We start from the raw sequence: 13,038 nt of genomic DNA on the forward strand, positions 1-13,038 counted from the left end.
ACCTTTGACCAGTGGAGGCCTTCTGGCAGGATCACCAATTGCAATTAGGAACTCTCCAAGGAGAGTCTCTCTTAGACACAGCCAAATTGCCTTCAGTCATAAAAAATGCATGCATTTTACATTCATACACCACACACACACACACACACACACCACAAATTATAATACCTATTCACATCCATATTACGCACACTACAACTATTCCCCATCATGAAAGGTGACCCTCCCTCCTGGCATGGAGCCAACAGGTGCATTACAAAGCCCTCATACATGAGTGATGACAACGTCTCCTAGTTACACAGGTAAACATGCTCTCATATCTGTCACCTGCTTTTACCTCTGGAACTCCTCACACATGCCACTTGTGCCAGTGAAACTGTACAGCTTGTGTAGAGGAACAATACCAACTCGTATCTAGGCACAACGTCACAGCGACACTAATGAAGATGGGTTGGAGAACACAGTACCAGAGTCCCTGACGACGGCCCTGCCTCCCCTACACATGACCCTTGGCCTGATGGTGAGACCAAGAGCAGCTATCTGAAGGAGTGTGTCCTGGGATGGGTTGCCTGTTGCAGATAAGGTCTGACTCTCGCACCAAACATACATACCATGCAGAGGAGAGGTAACATGACATAAATGTGGAGATTACTGGGCTAGCTCATAGGGATACATGTGCACGCGTGCACACAAAAGGAGTAAACTAGTCCATGTAAATGTAATGAAACCAAAAACATAAACCCATACATATTCTGTATTCTGTGTACACACATCCCCTCACAAACCCCTCACAACTTACATTACAGAGATTGCTTTCACGTTTTTATAGACATGAACCAGGGTTATTTATTTGACCCTAACCAAGTCCCCCAGGGACCCAGGGAGAATGAGAGGGCATGTCAACCATCCAGCTCATTCTGCAAATGTATGGGAAGCACCCTAATAGATCGATATGTAATGGTGTGGCCATATTGTGGCCGTTTTATGACATATCAAAAATCTTTGATCTACAATAACATAATTGCAGGATTATAAATGAAACTATATATTATCAGAATCAGAAAACCCTTTCAGTCACACCAAGTTTATTTAAATACAGGGACACAAACATTTACAATGCGAAGTTGGTTCTTACATAAACATTGTAAAACACTGGGCATGCTTCACATATGGTGCATTTTGTCATGGAAACACACACACACACAGATCCCAGTTTATCTGGTCCCTGTGACAAATGTAGGCATTTGTGCCATCTTCAGACTAACATAATCTGTACTGGGAGTAAAATCCTGTTGCAGAAAAACAGATCTCACTGAATAGACTCCATTGTGTTCCATATTAGGTCGAGAAAAACCTGGGAGGTGACATTGGAACTGCTTACAAAGATCACAGTTCATCTCTGAACAGAACAGAATGTAGTGAATATAGTGAAACCATATTTTCTGATGCTTCTTGCTTTCATTTACAGTATGTCACCAACACAAAGTGTCTGACAGAACAATATTAGAAACAACAGGCAGCATTCGCATGATCTCGTGCTCTCTCCGGGAAGAGGACATTTCACTAGACCGTTGACCGTCAGTCAAAGAGACAGAGCGAGGTGACTTGGGGTAGAGAGATGGAGATGCTGTTACATCTTCACTGGTTCTTCAAATCCTCCTCAGCCTAAGTTTCCATCCTCCCCTTGCCCTGTGGCTCAAGTGGGACAGAGACAGAGACAGAGAGCAGCCAAACATAACAAATCAGGATATCAGATACGACCATCCTCACTACCAACTCAATTAGACCTGAGAATCTAGTAAGCTGCATAAGTGACATAAGCGGTCGCTTAGGGACCCAGATCGCCAGGGGGCCTCAATTTACTAGTCAGGGTCTCAACTTACTGTTGAGAGTTAGAATAGTAGAATACACAATGTGCAAGTTCGAAATTTGGTTGTGCATCAGTAATTTTTCTCTTGTTATGTCAATCACTGGCAGTCACTTAATAAGCCATGTCAGCTAACAATAATCATGGCCGAATACCGACTAGGCACGCAGGGCACATGCCCAGGTGTCCTGACCACTACGGGTCTCCCATTGATTTTGTTAGTCACTCTCACTCAGATACTGTATCATGGCATAAGTCATGGCAAAATGTACAGAGGGCCAACCAAATCTCACTTAGGGCCCCCAAAATGCTAAAGCTGGCCCTGCTCATGATATTAACCCCCAATGAGCAAGTGAGGTGAAATAAGGGAGGGAAAGGCAAAAAAAGGCCATGGTGGTGAAGTAAATACAATATAGCAGGTAAAACACTGGAATGGTTGATTTGCAGTGGAAGAATGTGCAAAGTAGAGATAGAAATAATGGGGTGCAAAGGAGCAAAATAAATAAATACAGTTGTCATAAAATAACATCCAATATATATATATATATTAGTTTTTTTTAAGTAATAGAGTTTGGTGTGGCATGTATGCCACAACATGGAGATTGAAGAGAGCATAGAAATATAAGACAATGTGTTGAAGGCTGGCACTCCCTTTTTATAAAACCGTCCCCACCAGGAAAAGTGGACCATGGAGTCTGTGCTATGTATACTTTGAGCTCTCTGAAACGGAATGCATGTAATTTCCATCTGCTGTGTATGATATTCCATCTACGAAATTATTCCTACACAGGTACAATTATGTGCTTATTGCAAATGCGATGTATGTGTGGACTACAATGCAGCGGCAATGCGAGACCAAGGGAGTGACGCATTGCAGGTACAAACACACCAATCAGAGATCGCTATTTCATCCATCTACGTCTTATGCAGCGCAAGACATATCACTGACTAGCAGAAAGTATACATGCGCAGCTGGCCAGTCCATCTTCTAAAGCCACTTTTTATGTTTAAATATGGCATATAAATTCATGTCGGTGAAATATTAACAGAGTTTAGGTAATTTTACAAATAATTTTACAATTAATCTCATTAAATGTGTGTTTGTGCTAATTTAGTAAATTAGGAGAAAGGAGGTTGGCGGAGGGATCGCAAATGGGGGAGGAGTTAAAGTACAACGGTTAAAGGCGCGTCAAACTGTCTGCTAGTGCATTCCGTGAGGTTGTAACTTTAAGCTGCGACTATATATCCTTGCTAAGCGTTGTAAAAAACCTGCTGCTACTATATCGCAATGGTAAGTGAACCGAATTAATTTTTTCCCCTCCTCGCTATATGGTTCAGTACTTGTCGTCCTTTTTTTTTTTTCTCGACAAAAGTACTTCGTTACTTGGGCTTGACAGCCATGCTGTCTGAATAGGCGAACCTGCGTGCTGGCGCAGAAATTTTGCTGGCCGTCGTCGTGAGTTGGATACTTCAGCATTATTTAATATCTTGCAGGAAGTTAGTATAATAACTTAGCTAGCTAGTGACAAATGTTGGCAACTTGTTACATTAGTTAATGTCATATTAGAAAGCAGCAGACGCCGACTAAGGTAAATCAAAAAAGAATGACGTTACTGTACGTAGCCGAAGTTAGGTAGCTAAGATTACCGCCAATTTTGCGGTTGGCTAGGAACATTCAATAGCTAGCTTGCTAACTACTTGAAGTTAGAATAGGTCACGTTAGCCGGATAGCTTCATGGCGTAACGTTACTGTTTTGTCTTGGCTAGTATCTCGCCATCAAATTTGTAATCTCTAGTTTAAAGAGCATTCTCTAATTTGTTTCCGCTACTTGCTGTCGTGTAACGTTAGTTGACGTTATGTATTTGTGTTGGCTAATTTGACTCGCTAACGTTAAAGCTAAAACTTGCTAGGCTAGGTTCACTAGCTACTGTAGTTAATTTTAACTCCGAGTTAACGTTTAAGTTAATGCAAGCCAGTTGCCATCACCACTAGTCGGTTAGTTAGTTAACATTTGTTAAGTGGTGGCTCATGTTATAATTATTATAACATCTATTCCCCCCAGGCTGATCAGCTGACAGAGGAGCAGATTGCCGGTAAGACAGCATTGCACTCGTCTGTCCCCTACCCTGGAACGTGGCCCACTGTGGACCCCCCCACCTACTCGGCATTGGATTTATATTTTTGCCTTTTAAGGCTTGCATCGGGACAAGCTGGTCATAAAACGATAATGAATGGGCAGGCTTTCTAGCCTTGGGTCTAAAGGACTCCCTCATGGGAAGCAACACAACACGCTTTTTATGATTTCCATGTCATAAATGATCAAATCTTAAAGGGATCATCTGGTCCCACCTCTTGCTCAACTGCTGGTTGCAGCCTTTGACCTGGGTGTGTCCTCTCCTTGTTGGATGACATTCTGCTAGCTAGTTCATGGCAGGACGCCTGGCACGCAGAGTGAGACTAAGTTCAATCGGAATCTTGAGTCTGTAACATGACCCAGTGTATGCAAAACCTTTTTCTACAGAAAAAAAAACTAACTCATGGAGAAGTTGCCAAGTTCACGTGGTCGTCCCCCCCCCCCCCCCCCAGGACAGTGGTCAAGTCAACTTGCGTTAACTGACATATTTTCATATTTTCTTTCGTTAGTCTGAACATGTTTTGCATGTCAGCAGTCAAGTTTTCAAGATGTAAGATTTTCAAAAAGCAGTGTCACTTGCCACCATGTGTTTTGGATCATGATATAGAAAGTGACTTTGCTTCTGGAAAACTTGACTAATGACACTCCCAACATGTGTGTGTATATATAAGCTTTTAATGTGTAAAGTCTAGTTCAGATGGGGGTTGCTGACAACATGCATCTCATCTGGTGTGTGTGGTTTGAATAATGTAATTGTAGGGAAGTATCCCCTGTTTTGTACAGAGGATTTCAAACTTTACGCTAGAAAAAAACTAAACTGTGGCCTAGATGGCTGACCCGTGTTTTCAAATTAATGTCATGCATGACATTTCGTGGTTGCCATCTTTCTAGATTAGGTTTTACTGGGTTGCCTACGCACTGGACAGACCGCAATATCTTGTGAACATGCTCCGGGAAGTCTTAGGTTGGGGGACTCTGCCTCATGGATATTTTTATTTAATGCAATGGGAGTTTTGTCCATGAAGGTGACGAGTGTCTTATGAATTTAAATGTGATTTCTCTATGGGAATTGTCTTTCTGGGCTGGATTTTTGTTCAACTGCAATACTGACGCTGTCCTCTGGGAATTTGAAGGGGGGGGGGGGGCATCTGTTAGTGCTTTGGTAAAGTGGAGGCAATTGATGTGTTGTCATGGTTATTTTTGTTTGACCCCTGTGAGGGTTTCCTGACACTGGCAGGTCTATTTATTACACAGTACTCCTGCAACAAAGGAAGTTCCTACTTATAGCGAAGGATCTTCAACTGCAGGCCTAATTGTGGTTCACTATGCTGACAAGCTGTTGCAAGCCATGACTAAATGCAGACTTTGCACAGCAAGACTGCTGGCTATCACGATAGACTGCTTGTCATTCATTCTGTGCCAAGTCGGAAACTCTTTCTAGAGCTCTGACTTGTTCCCAGATGTCTTGAAATCACAATTTTATAGCAGGCCAGAGTTTAGGGTGGGGTATATTTCGAGAGCATTTCACAGGCAATAGTTATTTCATTGTGCAACACTTTTTTTTTTTTTGTACTAGCCTTTGTGGGTTTCCTGTATCTGAGGAGTCACTTCCCCTGCTGGCAGTTCAAGAGGAAGGCCTCAGTTTCTGTTTATCTCTCTGCAGAGTTCAAAGAGGCTTTCTCGCTCTTTGACAAGGATGGCGATGGCACCATCACCACCAAAGAGCTGGGCACTGTCATGCGCTCTCTGGGCCAAAACCCCACAGAGGCTGAGCTGCAGGACATGATCAACGAGGTGGATGCTGATGGTGAGAAGCCAGCTCTTTCACAACTTCCTGTTGAGACTAGATGTGTGCAGTCACTGAAGAGATGTCCCTAAACAAGTTTCTTCTCCATCCCAGGTAATGGAACGATAGACTTCCCAGAGTTCCTGACCATGATGGCGAGGAAGATGAAGGACACAGACAGTGAGGAGGAGATCAGAGAAGCATTCCGCGTCTTCGACAAGGTAAAACACATTTGCATTCATCCTGACAAGGTGTTTGGGTGTGGGACTGTGCTCTAACGTGCGTGTGCTCTGCTCTAGGATGGGAATGGTTACATCAGTGCTGCTGAGCTGCGCCACGTGATGACAAACCTTGGGGAGAAGCTGACTGATGAAGAAGTTGATGAGATGATTAGAGAAGCAGACATTGATGGTGATGGCCAGGTCAACTATGAAGGTTGGTACAAAATATTTAATATTTTCTCAATTTAGATTTTCTTTGTTCTTGGGAGGTGTCAAACTAACGTTGACCTTTTTATCATTTGCAGAGTTCGTACAAATGATGACAGCGAAGTGAAGGCCTTGTACAGATATTTCTTATATAAATAACTTGCCTTTTTCTTTGTAATTTATCTGTAAAATCTTAATAGCCCTCCCTGCTGTCCAAAGGAACTGCATGTAAACTGCATAGGCTCTGAGTCCCCATGTCCCTTTCTTTTGCTGTCATCGTGTTTTGGAGTGACGGCACGGTTGTAATAAGGAATGCCCGTCGCAGCCCCAGGGATTGGCCAGAGCTTAGAACCGTCACGTCTGCTCAGCTCCAGATGCGTGGTGACGGTGGAGACCTGTCAGCTGGTTGTCACTTGGCAACACTGTTGGAATGGAAACAGTGTAGAGGAGTCAACACTGCATGGACTACGGACAAAGTATATGAAATCTCTCAGCATTGCACTACTGCAAAAAATGACTGGTGTATCTTCTAGATACTCGTACAAACTCTTTTTGTATCTGCTGTTCTATACCAGAAAACAACTTTGTTTTAATCTTACTATGCTTTTTAATGTTTTACTCACTATTCTTTTATGGCCTTTGGCCGTGCTTCAACTAATTCATTCCAAGTTGTATATTTTTGTTTTCCAATAAAATGTACAATTTACTCAGATTTGAAAATGGTGTTCTCAGCTGTAAGTTTAAGTTAAATTTGTCTATGAAAGATTCTCCTTTTGCAAAGAAACTGACATGAAAGCTGTGTACTAATGTACCCATGTAAGGTCCATGAGCAGTGAAAATGAGCATCAGCCAATGCCTTGTAACATTCAGCTCTAATTCCTATTGTCCTTTAAATAAAAGGACAATGGGATCAAAAGCTTCTCTTTTTTTAATAGTACTCCATTAGCTTAACGCTAATGTCCAGACCCTTTACTAAATAGATGCATTGTGTGATGTTGGCTCAGGACCAGGCAGACGCTGACTGCCTCATCTTATTTGGCACGAGTGCCTTTAACGCTTCAGGTCAACTCCAAGGCAATAAAATGAACTGCAAGTTATTTTTAGGTTAAACAATGAGTGTTTACAGATATGCAAGTTTTTATTTTAATGATAAAGCTCATTGGAGCTCACCCATGCTTCCTGGGCCTATACCCTTGCCACACTGCATAGGGACATGCTAGCTACTAGTCAATCTGGAAGTACTGTTCATGGCATGGAAAAGCAGCTATTGAATCTAGAACGGCAGCATGGGAATAGGATTGCAATAACATTTAGTGTTATGGCCAACTTAACATTGACGCCTGCGTTACTCATCAGTTTGGTTTCACCTTGAGGCTAGTATGCAGCTCAGCACAAGCTTTGGCATTATCACAGCTCTTTCCTCAGTGTCAAGTAACTACCACTATGCACAGTTACAATTTGTGTGGGGGGGGATTAGGGGCCGAGGTATGAATGATTAAACTTTTGTCTCGTGACAGATTTGAGTTTGGGATTCGAGATTAATCATTAGATTGTGTGGGTCCCTTTTTTAGCATGTCTCTGCGGCTGCGTGTACACAGTTAAAAATCAGATATTTTGCCCAGTTATTGAAAAAAACACTGATCTGATTAATCAAAATGCCAATTAGTGGAAAAAGATCAGAATTGTGCTGCCTGTGTAAACAGCCTGTGTCACGAGACTCCGTTGACTCGTTTAAACATTAATTCCTGGCTCCTTTTGTCCCATGAAGCCTAACAATGAGGCAAAGTACAATATTCTGCTCCTGCTCCCACAGAAATCTTAGCAGGCTGTCTAGATGATCTTTAGCTCTGGTATATACTTACACTGCACCACTCAGCTGTATGTGATCTGAGAAGGGACTTTGGACTACGCCACTAGAAACAGGTGCTTATAATAAAGGGGTCTTACACGAGTTACTCAACAGGGCCATAACCCTCGGAGAAGACGTGTCTAATAACTATTAACTTGATTTATTAAGGGTTTTCATACATGTGTCTATGTGACCGCCCACATTTGTTGGGTAGAAGTGTGTTACGCATCTAGTAATAGCTATATAATAGCGATTCTCATTCTCAAGGATACTCATTCACACTTATTTAAAGATCCCGATGAGACTCCAACTAACATACCAAAAAGTAGCCTATAAAGATGACTGTTGCACTAAAATGCCACTGGAAAACCAGTTATGACACATTTGGGACACGTTATTAAGTGGCCGTGCAGTAGGCCTGTGTGACGTCACAAAGGATTCATAGTGACTATGGCCATTTTGATTTGTGTCACATAGCGTCAGCTTGTCTGATAGAGGGAGAAGCTGTAACGGGATCTCTGTTGGACAAACAGCAGACGGTGAAGTGCGTACACATGTAACAGTATAACTTCAGACCGTCCCCTCGCCCAAACCCGGGCGCGAACCAGGGACCCTCTGCACACAACAGTCACCCACGAAGCATCGTTACCCATCACTCCACAAAAGCCGCGGACCTTGCAGAGCAAGGGGAATTACTACTTCAAGATCTCAGAGCAAGTGACGTCACCGATTGAAACGCTATTTAGCGCGCACCGCTAACCTAGCTAGCCGTTTCACATCCGTTCCACACACAGCAGGGGGAAAACACAAAGTTGGTGACATATCCCGCAATGATGCATCACGCAGGGCAGATGAGAGGGTAAGCTTAAGACTATTCAGTGTTATTTCCATCTTTGTATAGATACTGCATTGGGTAATAAAAAACGTGGTTTGTTGAGAGCTGAAATATGCTGTGAAGTGAGATCATCTTTGCCCTCAGGAGGAGTTGGTAGTCATAGGATATTATGGCTGTTGATACACTGAAGTTAGATTCAGTCTCTTGGCAAATAAATACATGAGCTAAAATGCAGTCATTAAAATGCAGAAATGAATAAAGTCTGTATTATTTGGTCACATAGACTTCAAAATACAGTCCACAAACAAGCCGTTCTTCTGTCTGGCCTTTCTTCCATCTACAGGGCAATGAGAAAGGAGAGGTGTGACAGAGGCGGCTGGTGGATGGGTACCTTGAAAGTAGGTGTTTTTAGTGAGGGGAAAACAACTAGCAGTTTGTTTCAGTAACACATCTTCATACTGTCATTTCAGAAAATGTCCTTAATAGTGTATATGTACAGTAATAGTGGCATGATAGTGTTTCATAATATTTTTTCCCCCTAAACATTATTGGGGCCCACACAAAATTGCATTCTACTGGTGCAGCCTTCGAATTGGTCAACAAGACGGATCAGCTCTTGTTGTCAAATTGACTGGGGCCAGCAAATCTCTTGTTGTCAATTCAACAATGGGCAAAACAAGATATTTGCTGGCCCCAGTCTATTTGACAACAAGAGACGGTTTGTTGTTGAATTGTTACAAGTAGTACCTTTAAGATATGACATCAAACTCCCTATCAGTGCAGTTAAAGGTGATGCTGTCCAAAAATGCCTTTTCAATCTCTGTTTCCTGTATATGCGGGAATTTGTGTGCGGGAGTTATAACATTTCTTTCTACAATTTTATAACATTTGTATATCTCCTTTTCCTTTCATCGCCATTCCCCCAGGAAACGCCCATCCCTGGGAGTGACCACATCCGGGACTTCATTGAGGAGGCTGGCATGAACCCGGTCCGTAGGACATATGGCTTTAAGGGTACGAGGAGAGTCGCCCAGATGTAGATGCTTAAGGGGGACCTGCTGCTACTGGGAGCCTAAAGCTTCACTGAATCCACCCAGGAGGCCCTCCAACGTCAGGCCGCCTACTCCTTTAAGAACTACCAAACAAAAAGGGAGGGGCGTGGGGGCAGACAAGAAAGGGAGGTGAGGAGAAGGGGGTGTTATCAGCAGCAATTTATCTTCTAATTACACAGTTTTATTTGAAATTATAACCTGAGAGTTTGTCCAGGAAATTGACCTTTCACCATGCCACTGCAATGTGACCGAGAAACCAGTGCCCAAGATACCCTGCAAGTAAACACTTGCATAATCCATCATTCAAATGTTGACACTCAAATCTGAGTCACTGCAAGCAGACTGCCTCTGATTCATCTCCTTGATATTTGAATCATCCCTATATATCTTTTTTTCCTGTGATCTTTCATCTCTTCAAAACATGTACAAACAACAACCTGACCTCTCCATTTCAGTGCCACACAACTGGTCTGGCCCACTGAGGTATAATAAGAACTAGAGACGGCCTCCAAGATGGCCAACCTTTGTTTTCAACGTAATCTACTCACGTTTGCATGCGCCATTTTGTGGTTGCTGCAGTTTTTCTTACTGGGATTACTACATCTGTGCACTAGTACTCAGTGCACCCTGGACATACAAAAGTATTGCGTGAACATGACCCAGGAACTCTGCAGAGCACCTGGACAGCTAAACAAGCCAACCATCACTTCCCCTGGCTAGCTGGGGTCATGACCTCAGAGCATGAATATAAAATGTTAATATCTTCGGCTGTCAGTGATGGAAGATTTTTTTCATTTGAATAATTCAATGGGTGTCTTGTGCACAAAGGTGATGGATTAAAGTATTTTATTAGGAATGTTCAAATTTGAGTTATCTATGGGGCCGTCCATGTGAATTGTCTTTCTCAGCCTGGGTGTAGTTTAACAGCAGTACCAAAGCAATACTATATGTGCAGTCAAAAGCGTGCTTCCAGACCGTAACCCTAGCCCCTTGGTCTCTATCTATGCCAGTGGAGGCTGGTGGGAGGAGCTAAAGGAGGACGGGCTCATTGTAATGGTTTGAATGGAATACGAGGAACAGTCAAACATATGATTTCCATGTGTTTGATAGCGTTCCATTTATTCCATTCGAGCCAATACAATGAACCCTTCCTCCTATAGCTCCTCCCACCAGCCTCCACTGATCTATACCCTCTTCTCTACAGCACCTCATCTCCTCTCTCACCACTCCTCTCCTTGCAGACACGTGATGTTTCGTTCGGCAGTGCAGAGTGCCAACGATCTGCCTGTGAATATCTAGTCTCCACTGGCTATGACTAAGGCCCTTACATTGCCAACAAAGACTGCAGGCTCACGTGTTTCAGCCGGTGGGGTTATGACACCCATCACAGAGTCTGTTCTCCGACCGCATTTGATTCATACTACGGCACTGTGTTGATTGATGATTCAAGTTCGGTTGCACTGTGTGTGCTGCAGCAAGTGCATCCGTACTTGATAGATATTTGAGCAGTGTTGGCAGGTATCTCGTGTTGACAGAGAAGGAAATGTGTAAAGAAATCTCAAGGGTGTCATGACGATGTAGTAGGGAGCTTTTTTGCACTGTTAGTGACGTGTCAGGGCTAGTCCAAGTTTACTGTCAAAGGTTAAAGAGCTCAACAAATCCCATGGCGATTGTATTTGTGGCCACAACCATTCAGACAGCTGCCTAGTTGATGACTTGAAGCAGGTTCGCCATATATCAGTGGGTCAAGGGTCACAAGGTAGTAATGTTTTACACTGAGAATAGTCAGCCAGAGAGTCCCTATCAAACTTGTTCAAATAGGCAACAGAGGAGTTCTCTTGGATTACTCTTTGCAGGCGAAGAATGTGAAATAGATTTTCAGAACAAACCATTTTGGAGCCTTTATTTCCATGACATTTCCACAACATTAGGCGGCAGGGTAGCCTAGCGGTTAGAGCGTTTGGACTAGTAAACGGAAGGTTGCACGTTCAAATCCCTGAGGTGACGAGGTACAAATCTGTCGTTCTACCCCTGAACAGGCAGTTAACCCACTGTTCCTAGGCTGTCATTGAAAATAAGAATTAGTCCTTAACTGACTTGCCTAGGTAAATAAAGGTAAACTTTAAATAGCCCAGCTGGGATTATCCAAATCATTATTGTTTGGCCATGGCCTCTGAAGTTTTGTGGTTGAGGATAATAGCTACGTACACTTGGTGCACTACGTACACGTGGTGTATCCATGGAAATAAAGGTGGTCGAGGACCTTGGCTGCAGCACACCCGTGATTAACGAAAGGTCAAAGGTTCAGCAGACATTCGCGGCATGGGCCAGTTATCTGTGCCAATGCCGGGAGAATGTGGCACTCGCTCTAGCAGCAGCGAAAAGTAGGCCAGGCGCCTTACACAGAGGCAGATCATCAGGACAGCTCGTCACGGGAAGGCGAGAGTGCTTCGGTCCCCCGTGTCCTTTCTAAAAATCTCCTGTGAAATACACCTGTATTAACACCTCCACCGTGGATCAGCTCCCCTGCGAGCTGATGGGCAGGTGGTGGATATCAAGTGAATTTGCCCAGCGTGAATCAAATGGCACGTAATGATAGCTATAGCTAGCTAGTCTGAGCCTCCCAGCTCAGGGACAGAGGAAGGCTCTTCCTAGAAGCTCCTTTTCTTTTCTTCTCTCAATCCTTGTGCTGCGAATCCCCCTATCAGGAGGGCTAGGGATGGATGGATTACCGGCTCAGCTTGTTCAGAGACATACAAATGTCCAGTAACGGGAAGGGTAGGAGAGGCTGTGTGCTATTTTCTGCTTATGGTCAACAGTATGTGTGGGCAGCGGGGGAAAAGGATAGCTGGAAGCCATTGAAATAAATGTTTTGAATCTCATGTAATTAATATACGGTATATGCAGTGGTTCAAGTATAAATACTCATACATTTGAAACTGCCTCAATGATCCAACTTCACCGTGTTTTGGCACTGAATGCTTATATAAACCTGATTCGTGCCAGTAAATAATCTTCAAGACAACCATTCAACTTTGGTCCCTCTGAGCAGGTTTATTTGCCTTTGTGTATGAGTTAGCCTACTA

The 13,038-nt window shown here is 43.3% G+C and overlaps 1 protein-coding gene across 1 annotated transcript; it reads left to right on the forward strand.

Moving 5' to 3' along the window:
* The first annotated feature begins 3,040 nt into the window (after positions 1-3,040).
* Positions 3,041-6,928, forward strand: LOC135512429 (calmodulin-1). Its single transcript, XM_064934450.1, has 6 exons — positions 3,041-3,158; positions 3,931-3,961; positions 5,666-5,809; positions 5,903-6,009; positions 6,088-6,223; positions 6,315-6,928. Exons 1-6 carry the CDS (start codon positions 3,156-3,158, stop codon positions 6,341-6,343), a joined length of 450 nt encoding a protein of 149 aa, XP_064790522.1. The 5' UTR covers positions 3,041-3,155; the 3' UTR covers positions 6,344-6,928.
* Positions 6,929-13,038: the final 6,110 nt, after the last annotated feature.

The sequence above is a fragment of the Oncorhynchus masou genome, chromosome 24 (assembly GCF_036934945.1).
Source record: "Oncorhynchus masou masou isolate Uvic2021 chromosome 24, UVic_Omas_1.1, whole genome shotgun sequence".
Taxonomy (NCBI): domain Eukaryota; kingdom Metazoa; phylum Chordata; class Actinopteri; order Salmoniformes; family Salmonidae; genus Oncorhynchus; species Oncorhynchus masou.